This window comes from Pleurodeles waltl, chromosome 3_2 (assembly GCF_031143425.1).
Source record: "Pleurodeles waltl isolate 20211129_DDA chromosome 3_2, aPleWal1.hap1.20221129, whole genome shotgun sequence".
In the NCBI taxonomy this organism is placed as follows: domain Eukaryota; kingdom Metazoa; phylum Chordata; class Amphibia; order Caudata; family Salamandridae; genus Pleurodeles; species Pleurodeles waltl.
In genome coordinates, this window is record NC_090441.1 from 203,407,095 (window position 1) to 203,423,790 (window position 16,696).

Genomic DNA, 16,696 nt, shown 5'->3' on the forward strand with positions numbered 1-16,696 from the left:
CGGGCCTGCCAAACTCATAATGGGGGCCTAAGTCTACAGTCTCAACATTCGGAAGGATAGGGTGAAAGAGGCCTTTAAATTGATGTTCGAGTTCTCCGTTGGAGATGTTCAGGTTGTCACCCCTGATGTTATTTCTCTGAGACTTGTTTTCTCCATCTTCAAAATTTCTAAAGGATCAGTATGTTCTGGTCCTTGGAGAACAGTTTGCTCATGAGCCTGCTCTACACTAAAAGTTCCACTTGATATAGCTGCGTCTCTCTGCACACTGCAAGTTCAAGTCCAATTCCGATATTGATTCCACCAGCTTCTGCAGCAAGGCCGACATTCCGTTCTTGAATTCTTTAATGAGGGGTTTAACGTAACTCATGGTGGCTGGAGCCTGGGAGCCAAGGTTCTAATGTTTGTGAAATAGACTGGTCTTCTAGTGGAAAGAGGGATTCCATTCTATTGGGCTTTTCTTCCTGTGATACTGCATCAAGTCTTTTATGGATGGTGATTTGGGTGCTTTATGCTTGGTACCTTCCATGGAAGATGAATAAAGAAGGGGAGGTGGGACCAAAGTGTGGGACCATCACCCCTGTAGCCACTCAGTTGGTAACTCACTGTGCTCCCAAACGTGGGGAAGGCTCCAGTCTCCATGTGATTTGCAGCCAAGCGTATTGCCCTGAGTCCAAAGCTGCATGGGGGCAACCAACTACCTTCCCAGTTGCAGTCAACAGCCCTGGCGTATTACAAGGGTACCCTTAGGCACCCAATCTCTATGATACTTCAAGATAGCTAATGAGAAAGGGAATGGGACTGTCCACATGAAATGCCAGACTGACATCAAGAGGAGAGGTTTCACAATAGAAGAGTATCCCCAGCTTATTCCAGTATCCCAACAACCCAAGGGGGTCATTATAGCTGCAACTCCTTCCAAAAAACAGCAAACAGGAGACAACTCTGTAGAAAGGATTGCTCACAAAATTTATATAGTGGCAGGTTGGGGGCCCAATCCAACCACATCCACTCTTTCATTGCTCCCTTCTCACCTCCTAAACCCAGTCTCCAACAGCAAACACTGTTTAGATGAACTGGACTGGAGACTGGGTAGATGAACTGGATGCTCCCCACATTTCTAGGAGTGCCCCCATCTTCTCTCCCTCTGTTGCTACGATTAGCTTGGCCTTTATCGGACCAGTGCGGATACAAGGTAGCCAAGACGTGTTGAGGCATCAGTGGCCATCACAGCACTCCATAGCTGTTGTGAAGATCAAGGCAGGAGCAGCCAAAGGCCCCTTGCTGTGTAGCGCTAGTGAAGTAACTAGCGCGCGGGATGAGGACAATCGTAATTACCAACAGGGGTTGGATATAATGTTCCCTGCCCCAGAGGTCCTAATAGTGTGGCCCCATGGTCACGTGGGCTAAGGTAATAAAAGTTCGATGTGGACGGGCGTGCATCAAGTAGACCCGCCGTTGGACGGATTAAACATAACTCAGTGTTTGTGAGTGTTTATTGAGGGGGGCAGGCCTCATTCATTGAGCACTCCTGGTACCTCCACTAGAGAGCATCGTGGAGGGTAGCACTGCCTCAGATTTATAACCCGACACAACAAACTGGCAACAATTCATTTGACGTCCCTAAGGCTCTGTATGCCTGAGTGCGGCGGCTGCATGTACCGTGAAGAGGAGCAGTGCTTTTGCTGTGTGGGTCAAGGTGCTGAGTCACCACTCCCGCTGGGAAGGGAGTGCGGCCTTGCAGGCATCCCAGCCAGAGGCTGCACCACGAGGCCCCAACCTAACAGCAACCAGATCAGCCTGTGGTGGACGCAATGAGGCCTTGTTATCAGGCCAGCCAGTGATGAAGGCAAAACCACGTGGGCCAGCTTAAAGAGCGCAGAAAGGGGGTGTTAAGGTGCCCTGCAATGACAATGCAGTAGAGGTAAGCCCCCACACAAGAGCACCCACAAAGCTCCAGGTCCCCAAAGCAAGCACATGAAGAAAGTGGAAGCCAGCACCTGCACGAGCAACAATACACACAGGAGCTAAACCTGTAGCGGGTACCAGCCAGCCCTTCCACCCTGTATAAGACACCACCAGCAGCCACAACTCACAAAGGGCAGCCCAGTAAAGACCAAAGAGGAAACTCCAGCTTGTCTCCCTCAACACATTTACACACCCAGCGACACACCAAGAGATGTCACCATGACTTACATTCTCCCCATCAAACCATTCATCATTAAAGGGGCCCCATCGGCGCAGACGACCAGATGGAAAGCCTGGGTAGAACAAGTTGATCTGTATTTTGAAGCAACTGAGGTAGAGGACGAGAGGAAGAGGACATGATTCTTCCCTAGGGGGAAAGGCTTGACAACGAAACTCCAAGACGCTCCCAGAAGCGATCTTGAAAACACACACAACCCTCATAAGAGCACTCAATGCATATTTTGAACCCATGGTTAACCAGGACTACGAGCAATTCATCTTCCGTAAAACCCGGCAACAGTTGATGAGTCCATTGATGTGTTCTATACCAAGTTGAAAAAATTAGCAAGGACCTGTGGGTTTGCCAACAAGGGACATGAAATTTGTGGCCAAATCATCCAGGGGTGAGCATCAATGAAACTGAAGGAACATATCCTAGAAGAGTCTGGCAAATTCCTAACAGACATTCAAACAATAGGAAGGACCATAGAACTGTCCAAAGCTCGTGCTTCCCACATTGAGGCTGCCCTCCAAAAGTCTGTCAAGTCAGAGCCAGTCAATTATGTCACCTCCACGCTGCCACCCAGGAAACCCAAATCCACAGGGCAATCAACAACATCATGTGGGTATTGCGGTGGCCCCACACACTGCCCAAATGACTGCACTGCCAAGGGCAAGAAGTGTGCCGTATGTGGGAAATACAACCATTTTGCTAATGTGTGCCACTCAAGCAAAAAGGTGACAACCAGAGTTAAGGTTAAGGTGATATTTGATGTGCAAGAACCAAGCAGCGAATATGGATGATGATGAAGCTGCAGAACACACAGTGCACTCAGTCTTCACAGTAGGCACAGCGGCACAAACCCATGCCACCTCCTGCAATGCCACATACAGGTGGGAGCGCTTGCCACTGTGGACAGAGGAGCATCCATCAGCCTGCTATCCAATGAGGCTCATCAGATACTACGACCCCCCCCTCCACCTCTCCTAAAGATAGCGATTAAAGTATTTGCATAAGAAAGAGCAAACCCCTTGTCATTCGGGGAAAGTTTCACACACTCATTACCCATGGGGCTGAGTCCCTCGACTCTCTTGTGTATATCACAAAAAAAAGGGCATAGCATGCTACTGGGGTGCTGCACAGAGGAGGCCGAGGAATTGTCACCTTTGCCCTCAGAATACACCAGGAAGGAGTGTCACACATCCTAGTGGAGTTCCCGGAGGTGTTTGAAGGGATAGGATGTCTAAAATAGAAAGAAATCAAACTTCATAGAGACTGCTCCATACAGCCGGCTGCGCAGCCCCACAGAAGAATAGCACCTGAGACTCCAGGTCAAAAAGGACCTTGAGAAGCTGGAAGCTGCTGGAATAACAGAGAAGGTGACTAGGCCCACCCTGTGGGTGTCCCCAATCATAGTAACCAGGAAAACCCAAAACAACTGGGTGAGATGCGCATATGCATGGACCTGGGCTGCCTAATGTGGCGATCAGGATAGAACGGCATCTTACCCCCACCATGGATGACCTGCTAGGAAAGCTGAGTGGAGCTTGCTGGTTCTCCAAGGTTGATAAGCGGTAGGCTATCATCTGCTTGTCCAGGGTGAAGAAACACGCCACATCATCACTTTTTCCTCACTCGAGAACCCCCTGATTTGGCTTTTCTAGTGAAGAGAACAATGTAATCATCTTTTTAAGAGTGCTAATGGGCATTACAGAATCCCAGTAGAATCAGGTAATTAAACGGGTTCAAAATTCCTGCCACCAAATTGAAACACATATTTCTGGAGGTAACGCAGGTTCTACAAAATGTCCTCCAATCCGTAATGGCGGGTGGCCAGATGAGGACTGAAGGTGGCACTATGAAAAATTGTCCTTAAACTCCTTACTGTGCATCACCTCACTTCCAGTTGGTGTTGTAATGAAGCATCAACAGCATGACCAGTTTGCTAGGAAGCAACCAACCTGAAGCTACGAAAATGTAAAGATAATGCCTGCAATGAATACAGACAAGACAAATGTCAGCTTTGCTCCCAGTCCCTTCTGCAAACATCAGAGATCTTACCCTGGATTTGGTAAGGAAGGACATGATCAGTGTTGGGTGTAATATGACTAAATACTTTAATGAGAATTAGGTAAACCATGAGGGTCAACCTTCAGATCTTTCTCCTCAAAGGACAGAAGTATCTTGAATTGCACTCTATGTCCCAGGCCCAGCTCTGCCTGTGCTGCAGCATTGCTTTTACTCCTGTCTTCTCCTTGCTTTTTACCCACTTTTTGAGTGCATTCCCCTTGCTTTTCTCTCGTTCTCACTGCTCTCTCTTTTGTTTTTCCCTCTATTTTTTGTGTGCCCTCTCCTTGCTTTTCCCTTGTTCTCACTGCTTTCTTTTTACTTTTCCCCCCATTTTTTTTAATGCCCTCTCCTAGCTTTTCCTTCATTCTTACTACTTCCTCCTTACTTTTGCCCCATTTTGTGTGTGTCTTCTCCTTGCTTTTCCCTCGTTTTCAGTTTTCTCATTGCTTTTACTCCTATTTTTTGTGTCCCTCCTCCCTGCTTTCCCCTCTTTCTCACTGCTTTCTCCTTGCTTTTCCTCCAGTTTTTGTGTGCCTCTCCTTGCTTTTCCCCTGTTTTTTTGTGTGCTGTCTCCTTACTTTTCCCTCATTGTCACTGCTCTCTGTGTGCTTTTTCTCCTGTTTTTGTGTGCCTTCTCGTTGCAAGCTCCTGGATAACCCGACAGATGATTAGCTGCGCTTTACCAATCCTGACTGAATGTTGAGCAGGAACACAAGATAGAACCCACATGAAAACTAGTACAATTGTTATGGGTGAATTAATGGAATAGCAGTAATAATATATCACAATACAACAAAACACACACATGCTAGCACAGCATTAGTAGTGAATCCTAGTTACATCTTGCAGCAAACATCATTACTGGAACAGCCCCAGCTCTGTTTCACTTCTCAGCTCAATGATGCCATGGACAGAAAACAGAGACAAATAATAGAGAACATCTGAAATACCTTCTGGAGCACTGTGGACATCACATACTTTCTCAGAGTTTTTTCTAGCTGAGAGTTTGGCTTCAACTGAGAGACTTTCCGACATATCTCTAGAAAAGAGAAAGAAGAAGTTTAGTCCTCTCACGAACAGCAATGCAGAAAAAATTGGACGTTCTTAATGTACGTGAAACATGCAGGTTCTCCCTAAGTAAATGGTACCCGCTGGACATGACTTCACATGGGCTGGCAGGGAAACTCAGTTTTAAAGGGGAAGAATTTGCCACTGTGAGTAACTCCTCACTGAGTATGTGAGAGAATGTTACCCTTCTGAAAGATATGTCTAACCTTCCGATTCCTCAAAATTTGAATTTTCCAGGTACCTAATCAAATAAGTAAACTTTGCAACAGCTCTTCTGTGCGGCAGGTGGTGTTAGCTCTGCCACAGTATTGGTTCCTGCCTGAATAGGACATTACTGAAACCATAAAGTGCCACCCCTGAGACCTAACATCAGTTTCCTTTTTTCCACACATTTTGACGCTGATCCAGAGCTCCCCTCTGTGAAGATTTTTAATCACGAAAAATGTCAATTTTATAGTCCCAGGTAGCTCACAACATACAAAGTCAAGGTTTAAGTCCTGAAGTTCCACTCATGGGCAGATGTTCGATTACCAGCGAGTTCTAATTGTGGCGGCTGGGGCCAAACAATAACTTCTGGTCATGCAGCAGATGTCACAAGCAGTATCGATTGCAAATCTTTACAGGAGCAGAATGACGCCTTGAACCCAATGCCTCTCTAAAGTTCTCAGTCCTCAACTTATTGTTATATGGAGACTAAAAAACTCTCAGAGGGGGAAGAGGTTGGGGATGAAAGAAGAGACTGCCTCGTCCTCTGCGCTTGTCCATCACTTCACCTGTTGTTTCTGGGGACTCAGTGGTTATGTTCTCGAGCTGTAAGATGAAGGAAAACATTAATACTCTATTTCACTAAGTCCTACCTTCCCTATTCCTTTTCACTAGGATTAATATTTTCTTTATCAAAGGTAACTTTTAGTGTAGCCTACCCCAGTGTAGAGAGGTGTTAGCGTATCTTCTGTGTTTGCAATTAATGGTAAAAATTGCAATTACATTTTACTTGTGGAGTTTTTGGGTATGAGATTATACAACTTCTATTTTCATATTATTTTCCTCTTCTTCAGCACACTGGATTTGATTGAAAATGATTACTGTAAGAGAAAACCCGTTCTTCACAATTTTCACATGGCAGAAAACAAATGTTCCTGAAATAACTGCTCTTCCTGCTCTTCACAGTTTTCTGATGACTAAAACGAATGTTCTTGAAAATACTGCTCTTCCTGTTCTTTAAAGTTTTCTCATGACTAAAACGATTGTTCTTGAAATAACTGCTCTTCCTGTTCTTTACAGTTTTGTCATGACTGTACTGCTCTTCACCTTTTGCATATGACAGAAAACTAGTGTTTTTGAAATAACTGTTATTCCTGCTCTGTACTGTTTTCTCAGGACTAAACAAATGCTCTAGGAATAACTGCTCTTCAGGATTTTTAATATGACAGAAAATGAATGTTCTTGAAAATACCGTTATTCCTGCTCTTTACTATTTGCTCATGACTGAAACAAATGTTCTAGGAGGTAAATGCTTCTATGGCTTGAAACCGGAACTCTTAAGAATTCATTTTCTCTCTCTCTGAGTGAGTACTTGTGTGACTTCAACAATTGACTCAGGAAAACAAATGCATGACTTCTCCAGAAAGGCTTCTGTCTCTCAAACTCTCCTCAGTGAAGTGCACCACTTCAGAGGCTGCGCGTGCACTTCACATCACTCAGCTGTCCACAAGAGCTCCTCCAGCCGCAACACTAGAGTGGCAAACTTGACTCTCAGCGGCTGCCATTTTGGGAGCCCTCTGCTTCCAGGAAACTCTCCATAAAGAAGTCTGCAGATTGTGCGGGTGTTGTCAACTTTGAAGAACCCCCAAAACCTGGAGGGGGGAGCCGGAGAAACTGAGGATTTCCCGATAGCAGAGCAGCCTCAAGCATTCAAAAGCAATCAAGGAGCAGGAGGCTAAATTGTTCATATAGGGCAATCAGGCAATGCCCAATGAGATGGTCAGGCAGATCAATGTAAGGGCTGCTTTTTACGCAGTTTGTGGGCCTATGTTTTAGCCAGGTGGAGTTTTTTTACTGTTGATTTACCTGATATAACTAACCCACAAAGATTGCATTCAGTAAATAAAAATGCATGCATCTCTCTTACCTCGCAAAATACCTATGAAGTGTGTCTTTCCACCTTCAAAACTGGACTAATTTTCAAATGTTGGTCACTTTTTAAGACTTTTTTTTAGCTATCTGGTTTGCTAATGGGGGCACTTTTATTTTGGTGCCATTCCAACCCTGTTAATGGTGCACATGTGTGATCAATGTGGACCTGGCGACAACCATGCTCAAGGTCTAGGTGGCATTCACATTCATCGCCCTCTTCTAAGTCATTAAAAGACAAAAAGAAGTAGCATAAGAAAAGGTCCAGGCGGGACGAATCAAATCCTAGATACCATTTCACTGATCCTCACCTGTTGAGTCACTGTCTGAGCCAGAGCTGGTAGATATCACTCTGGCAGAACAACCAGTGCTGATTCCAGTGCCGGGTGAAATACTGCTATGTACAGACTTCCTGGCACTCAGTGCAGGTCCTGCATTCACACAATAATGCTGATGCTCTCTAATGAATTGGTTCTCTCTGGCGCACCAATGGGCACAATAGATCTAATGGGCCCCCGTCAGGGACACTGCCTGTGGGTACTTCCCCAGTATCAGCCAAACCCAGCCCTAACTACCAGGCAGGTCCTCCCTGAACTGGAACAAAAGCAACCTAAAACTGGTTTCTCCATTATTATGGCTCCTCAATCGGGTATAGCTAGGTTCCAGTTGCATAGTGTGCACGGGGCCCACCTCTTGGCATACCTGTCCCACTTTGGACATTGCACCGAATTACGGACAAAAGTGAAGGAAGGAATGGTGGAATTATTCTCAACAACTGGTAATTACTAGGGGCCACATCCCAGTCCATAGTAATTTTGCACACCAATCCACCAGTGGTCTAAATTGATTCAAGCATTCCATCCTTCACTTTTTTTGTACACTTCAGATACAGGCTTGGAACCAGGCTGTTAGCCAGGAATGAATACTGAAAGAAGATGACATCTTCTGTCGTATTTTGACCACTTTCAAATGCCACATTTTATCCCACATGATGACAAAAACCGCAGTAAGGCAGGCACATTTGCTCCCGCCTGCAGAAGTTACTTACCTTTGTTAACGCCTTATCTGGTAGAGACATATTCTAGTTGCAGATTCCTTATCTATGAATTTCTCTCAGGTGTCAGACTGGATGCAGAGAATTTTCTGAGCAGTACCCCTTCGCACTGTTAGGTGGCATCGATCAGCTCCGCCTCTGTCGTCTCATCATCCTTGCTGGATATGATATCGGAGAGCTGACGTCAGGTTCTTTTCCACACCAGAAGTGCAGAGCAATGAAGAACACTGACTACTGGTGCATCAAAACTTAGGCCCTTAAGGAGGAATCCCTGTCCCGAGAAATCAGTTTGCAGAGCGGGGAGGATGGGTGGGTTGATAAGGAATCTGCATATATGATATGTCTCTACCAGATACGGTTTTACCGAAGGTAACTAACTTGTCCATCTGATAAAAACTTCTAGTTGCAGATTCCTTACCTGTGAATAGATACCCAAGCACTACCATTCCCGAAAGTGGGTCTGTGAACCAAAATCATACTAGAAAGTCCTGCTGGACCAAAAGGGACAAAGTACCCGTCCCAACAGACCTTATTGTTCAGGCAGCAGATTTTGGTAAACATGTGCAAGAATGGCTACACTGCCGCATGGCAGATATCAAGGACTGGAACTCCGCATGCTAACGGAGTATTCATAGCTGTTGAGTAGAATGAGCACGCAAGCCCTCAGAGGGTTGCTTTTTGCCAGTGGGTAGCAGGTCTTAATGCAGAGTATGACCCATCTGGAGATAGTCTACTTCTGCACTGCCCAACTTTTTTTCGCACCCACATAACTGACAAAGAGATGATCATCCACCCGGAACTCCTTTGTACGATCAGGGTAGAACGCAAATACTCTTTTTGGGTCCAGGTAGCAGAGTCTTCCTTAGAAGGATGTGAGTGTGCGTAAAAAATAGGCAAGGTGATGGATTGGACTACATGAAAGGGCGTAACCCCTTTTGACAGAAAAGAGCCACTATTGTAAAGCACCACTTTGTCAGGATAGATGAAAAGGTAGGGCAGCTTGGCTGACAATTCCTGCAGCTCACTCACCCTGCATGTAAATGTAAAGGCCACAAGATAGGCTGTTTTCAAAGTGAGAAGTTTGAGAGGGCAGTTGTGGAGAGGCCCAATGGGAGAGGTCATCAGAAAGGTCAAAACCAAATTCCAATCCCTTTGGGGTATACTGAATGGGGATGAAGGAAAAAGATGTGTAAGGCCTTTAAGGAACCTATTAAAAATAGGAGACATAAACAAAGGTTGATTAGGCAACCTAAAAAATGCTGAAATCGCTGACAAATAGCCAACTAGAATGCCCATCAAGGAGCCCTGTTGGGCCAGAGAAAGGATAAACAATAGGACCTCAGAGAGAGGGGCAGAAAGGGGGTCAAAAGGCTTTTCTGTGCACCATGCCACAAATTTCTGTTTTGTTTGGTTGGTTGAGGGTTGGCAAGATTACGTTACTTTGGGTGGTAAGTCTGACTTTACAGACTTTGGGTGGAAGGTCAAAAGCTGTCAACTGTCACTGCTCAATCTCCACACAAGAAGGTGGAGAGTTGACAGGTTCAGGTGCAAAAACCCCTGCTGCTGCAACAGAAGATCCTCCTGAAGGGGCAGCCTGATCAGAGGATCGATGGACATACGCAATAGCTCGGGATACCATACTCTCCGTGCCCAGTCTGGAGCTACAAGGATTACTTGGGCCGGTAGTTCCTTACCTTCTTTATAACTCTGGGAAAATGTGGTATGGCTGGAAAGGCGTATAGAAGGCCTGAGTTCCATTCGAGACAAAAAGTGTTTCACAACTGATTGCCGCCTTGGAAACTCCGTCATTGCACATTCTCTGTGGAGGCGAACAGATTTAACCAAGGCTCTTCCCACTGCTTGCGTCACCTCCGGATAGAGAAGCCATTCATGATCCAGTAGACATTTTCGGCTGAGTGTGTCGGCTCTAGCTTTCAGAGAGCCAGCCAGATGTTGAACAACCAGGGATATGCCCTGTTGTTCCAGCCACGTTTCTAGAGGCGCAGAGCCTCTTGACAAAGGGCCCACAACCCCACCCCACCCTACTTGTTACAGTACCACATGGCAGTGGAGTTGTCCATGAACACCTGCCCCGTCTTCCCCTTGACAGAGGGAAGAACTGCCTTCAGTGCTAGTTGGAGCTAAAGCTCCAACAGGTTGATGGGGAGTCCAGAATCTGTCGGAGACCAGATGCCTCTGATTTCCACCTTTCCAGATGGCAGCCCCCTTGCAGGAGTAACACATCTGTCACTACTGTCAGATTGGCTGGGGAAGGGAGAGGGATCTGCCTCTGACCCAACCACGGTTTGTTAACCACCGCTGCAGATCTTGTGCAGTTCCTGTTGTCATCTGGACCTTATCAGAGAGATTCCCCTGATGCTGCGCCTACTAGAACTTCGGATCCCACTGCAGAGTCTGCATATGCCATCTGGCATGTATCACCAGAAGGATGCAGGAGGCCATTAGGCCCAACATCCTCAGGGTCATTCTCACTGAAATCAAGGATTGAGGCTGAAGTATCTGTATCATAGCCTAAATATCCTGGATTCGCCACTCGGGATGATAAGCATGAAACTGCACTGTGTCCAGAGCAGCTCTGATGAAATGGAGCATCTGAGAGGGAGTAAGGTGTGACTTCGGCAAGGTTAAAGTGAACCCCAGTGAATACAGGAGGTCCGCCGTAGTCTGGAGGTGGGAGAAAACAGCTTTTGGGCGAGTCCGCCTTCAACAGCCAGTCATCGAGATAGGGGAAGACTGAAATCCCTGATCTGCGCAGGTGAGCTGCGACCACCACCATCAACTTGGTGAACACGCAAGGTTGATGGTAAGGCCAAAGGGAAGCACGGTGAACTGAAAGTGCTTGTGGCCTACTGTGAACCGCAAGCAACGTCTGTGGGCAGGAAGGACGGGAAATTGGGAAAAAGCATCTTGCAAGCCCAAAGCTACCATCCAGTCTCCTGGGTCCAGACAGATAAGGTGAGCATTTTGAACTTCTCCTTCTTGGGGACGAGAATGAGAGATCGAAGGTCTCTGACAGGGCGGAGGCCCTTACCCTTTCTGGGTACCAGAAAGTAGAGGGAATAGCCACCACAACCTACATCTGTCATGGGAATCCTCTCTATGGCTCCCTTGGCCAAGAGAGCCATAACTTCCTCGCTGACAAGGAATAAGTGATCCTCCGACATCAGGTCATAGGATGCGGCATCAATTGAGGGGTAGTCTCGACGGGGAGGGAGTAGCCTCTTCGGACTAGCTGCAAAACCCACCTGTCTGACCTGATGGGCTGCCAGCAGAGAAGGTGATGGAAGATTCTGCTTCTGATTGGCCCCTGATGGAGATTCAGACTAGGAAGGCTTAGAGGTTGCTGTAGAGGGAGAGTGTCGAACTGGCCAGACCACTGGCTCCGTGATCCAAGAGGTCAATGAATCCCACACCCTTGGCCATGGAGAGGCTGGGCAGCAGGCACAGCACTATGGCTGGCCGGGAATAAACATAGTTGGAGGCCCCTTCTGTAGCCACGAAAGGCAGACTGAGGGGGACAACAGGCCGCCATGAGACCCAAGGACCTGGTTGCAGCATGAGAATCTTTGAAGCGCTCGAGCACCAAGTCTGCCTTGTTACTGAAGAGACGGGTGCCATCAAAGGGCATGCCCATCAAAGTAGCCTGGCAATCCCCTGAAAAGCTAGACATCCTCAGCTAGGCGTGTCACCTCAGGGCCACTGTTGATGAAAGTGCTCTGCAAAAACAACAAGTGATGGACGGAATGCTGAACATTGTCAAACATTCACCACCAGTCACAGATCTGGGTTTAATCCATCGTTTTTTTGCTGCCCATGCCATTCCAGTTTGGACCCAGCCATATGCAAATCAGTCTTGACCCTGTTCCCCATGGGAACAGTCCAGCACGAACTGCTAGGCCAGGTCTTCCCTGGACTGGAAACAAGCATCCTGGGACCGGTTTCGGGGTATCACCCCTCATCAGCCAGGCTAGTTTGAATCCAGTGGCATGGGAAGCACGGGACCCACGTCTGGGCATACCCTTCCCACTTAGGGCGACAAATGCAAAAACAACAAGTGATGGACGGAATGCTGAACATTGTCAAACATTCACCCCCAGTCACAGATCTGGGTTTAATCCATCGTTTTTTTGCTGCCCATGCCATTCCAGTTTGGACCCAGCCATATGCAAATCAGTCTTGACCCTGTTCCCCATGGGAACAGTCCAGCCCGAACTGCTAGGCCAGGTCTTCCCTGGACTGGAAACAAGCATCCTGGGACCGGTTTCGGGGTTTCACCCCTCATCAGCCAGGCTAGTTTGAATCCAGTGGTATGGGAAGCACGGGACCCACGTCTGGGCATACCCTTCCCACTTAGGGCGACAAATGCAAAAACAACAAGTGATGGACGGAATGCTGAACATTGTCAAACATTCACCCCCAGTCACAGATCTGGGTTTAATCCATCGTTTTTTTGCTGCCCATCCAGCCCGAACTGCTAGGCCAGGTCTTCCCTGGACTGGAAACAAGCATCCTGGGACCGGTTTCGGGGTATCACCCCTCATCAGCCAGGCTAGTTTGAATACAGGGGCATGGGAAGCACGGGACCCACGTCTGGGCATACCCTTCCCACTTAGGGCGACAAATGCAAAAACAACAAGTGATGGACGGAATGCTGAACATTGTCAAACATTCGCCCCCAGTCACAGATCTGGGTTTAATCCATCGTTTTTTTGCTGCCCATGCCATTCCAGTTTGGACCCAGCCATATGCAAATCAGTCTTGACCCTGTTCCCCATGGGAACAGTCCAGCCCGAACTGCTAGGCCAGGTCTTCCCTGGACTGGAAACAAGCATCCTGGGACTGGTTTCGGGGTTTCACCCCTCATCAGCCAGGCTAGTTTGAATCCAGTGGCATGGGAAGCACGGGACCCACGTCTGGGCATACCCTTCCCACTTAGGGCGACAAATGCAAAAACAACAAGTGATGGACGGAATGCTGAACATTGTCAAACATTCACCCCCAGTCACAGATCTGGGTTTAATCCATCGTTTTTTTGCTGCCCATGGCATTCCAGTTTGGACCCAGCCATATGCAAATCAGTCTTGACCCTGTTCCCCATGGGAACAGTCCAGCCCGAACTGCTAGGCCAGGTCTTCCCTGGACTGGAAACAAGCATCCTGGGACCGGTTTCGGGGTTTCACCCCTCATCAGCCAGGCTAGTTTGAATCCAGTGGCATGGGAAGCACGGGACCCACGTCTGGGCATACCCTTCCCACTTAGGGCGACAAATGCAAAAACAACAAGACCTGGCTCAAGTCCCTTCAGCAATGCCTCAAAGATCAGGTTCTAATGTACCGTAATTGTTCGTACGATCCATGTTGCACAAATGCAGATTTACCTTAAGGAAATAAAAAACAAGAGGTGTTTGGCAAAACAGGAACAGTTGGTTTAATTAAACACATCAGCCAGGAGCCTAGTACAGAGTTGGAGTCTGATAGCTGTGTCTCCTGGACACTGCTTTCCGCACTGCTTTCTGCACCTCCCCCACCATACACAGGCATGGAGGTGCCCTCTCTGATGCCTGCCATCCCAGTCATTCTTGTCATGGGTTACACCAAGCTGCCGTTTTTTTGAGTCCGGAAGGCCCCTCCGTTGGGCAGCAAGCCGCTGGATCCAGGGCTGGGGGAGGCAACAAAACAACAGGCCCAAATGATTACAGCTCCATCCCAGGTCAGCGCTAGGGTTCCACTAAATTCAACCCCCCGCCCGCCCACCACGTTAGGTCCATCAAACCCTAGTGGCACGAAGAACATGCATACCCACCTGTCTGCACGGCCACGCACGGGCGACAGGGAATTTCGTAGCAGACCTGAAAGAGTATACAACTACCAATAGTGAGGAAGCAGGCTCTAGTCCCTCAGGATCCGAAAGCGAGGGTAAGAATGCAGGACTGGTCGCACCAACCAAAGGGGAAAACAGGGAACCTATGCCACCAAAACACCTAAGGACACATACACCCCACTGTCTGCCCTAGGCTGTTCTGAGCAGGAACCCATGGTTGCGTTATTGGGAAATGACACAGAGGCAACAAGGTCATGCCTATGAGAAGAAGCAGTTACCTTATCAAAAAACACTGCCTTCCTACAAGGGGTCTCAGGTACAGTGGCTATGGTCCCCTTCACAGAAAACCTGAAGCTGGAGATAAGGGGGAGTAGGATGATGGAACAGTTGCTGTATTTGCCCTGATCCCTGACTAATATATCAGGATGAGACCTAATGACCAAGTTAAAAGTGTCTATCCATTTTGCCGAGAAAGGTATAGTAGCCTGCTCCTCCGCTGGAGCTCACTTTCTAGAGCACCAACCAGCGGGACAGTCCCCCATCACAAGGACCCCAGCCGGGGGTCCCAGCCAGTCGGACCCCCTTCAGGAGGATCATCCTGGAATATACGTAGAGCTACTTCGAGCTACGTAAATTAGCTCAGCTGTGGGCATGTCACGCACACCACCTCCTAGTAGGGACCAGCAAAAGAATCACTAATAAGGTACACAAGGAGCAAGAGATCTAAGGCCACAACATGCAAATGCCTACTGAGTCCCCCAAGGTTACGAGGGGAGCAGCACCAAGGCACATAGAGACGATGGTGGTAGCAGACAGAGTGCTCGTACCCTCGCAGTTACCAAGTCCAGCCTCTGTTGCCACTCTGACACCTCCACGAGCAAGGAAGTGACACAGATCAGATGTCCCAAAACTATGCGGTGCGCTACCCACGACCAAAGCCCTGTGTCTGCTGCCGAAGATGGTAAAAAACAGAGTGACTGCTGTAAGGGATTCGGCATGCCCGACATCTGGAACAACACCCCAAGGAGGTGCCCCCACTGACCACATGGGGAGAGTCTCAGAGACTGGGGTGGGCAGGCCACCATTCATGCTCCCCATGCAGCAGCCCACTTGGAAAGGCCAAAAACAGGAGCAAGCCCAGAGAGACACAGCTAAGCTGGTCCAACATAAGTTAAAGAGGACTGCCTCGAGGGAGCCACGTTGGCTGCAAACATACAAATGGCACCAGTCTTGAAGGGAGCTCCACCTCCGAACTCCAGCAGGTTTCCATTCCTAGCAACAGAGGTCAGGGAGGCTGGCAGCAGCCAGACCTCAGGGAGTACTACTATTGCTGCAGAATGGGCCACATGGGCGACCAATGCTGCCTAAAGTGGTGTCATGAGCAAAGAGTGACAAGCCAAGGCCAGTCTCTGCAAATTCCCCATACACAAAACCAAGCCCACGTCAACCCAAATCCATCCTAAATTCAGCCACAGGGAAATCAGACAGGTACCAAACCACTACAGCAGGGACCAAGTGGTTGGCCAAACACATTGCAACAGTAGACAGGGAACCCAGCCCAGCAAGGCCCGGGGTCACAACCATGGCAGGGAATGTTTACTATCTAGGAAGGAAATGCTTTTACACAGCACAAAATCCAATTACGCAGTTAGTCCGAAACCCCCAATAAGTTTGCATTTACCCCATACCCACTTTAAAAACTCATTTAAAAAATAAAGACTAGTGACAACATTAGGAGAACACTTATGCCTTTACTTGCATTCGGGAACAACTTAGGGCTGCTGTACATTTTGGCGATCGGGAATTCGCGTTAGAGTACACCATTCGGGTACCTGCAGGACTCTAGGCCCCTCTCTGCTGCTGGTCACCCAGGGTAAGGCTGGCTGGCCACGCCCTGGGGGGGGGTGGCAGTCTGACGAGGGGGCAGGATGGTCCCCCAACCAGCGCATAAAAGCAAGCACCCAGGCCCCTCGTACAAGTCCAACTAGGATGGGTTCCAATAACCAGACCAAACGGTCCCCATTCAAGGACACCTAGCCTGGGACCAAAGTTCCCTTGTGGTGTATAGCCCCAACTGCAGCACCTCCAAAACCAGTAGCCTCCAGGTCAATAGAGGCCCCCTTTCATTTCCAAAATTAAGCTATATTTCAGTGCTGGGAGACAGGTTTCCTGCGCACTTGTAATAATGATGTCCCCATAAACTCCAAAGTCCACACACAAATCCAACAGATTACGTAGCAACAACATGGCACCAAGTCAGGTGAGAAATTCACCATAGTAATCAGCTGTCCCAGTTCATTACCCGTATCTGGCAAATCTCAACGAGTCCTGGCAGAACACTTGAC

At 48.1% G+C, this 16,696-nt stretch overlaps 1 protein-coding gene across 1 annotated transcript in view; it reads right to left on the reverse strand.

Annotated features, from left to right (window-relative positions):
• Positions 1-16,696, reverse strand: part of ADCY10 (adenylate cyclase 10) — a 1,855,427-nt gene that overhangs the window by 1,101,375 nt on the left and 737,356 nt on the right. Inside the window, exon 8 of the mRNA XM_069226523.1 lies at positions 5,206-5,294. Coding sequence (XP_069082624.1) covers positions 5,206-5,294 — 89 coding nt within the window. The remainder of the gene's footprint in view (positions 1-5,205; positions 5,295-16,696) is intronic.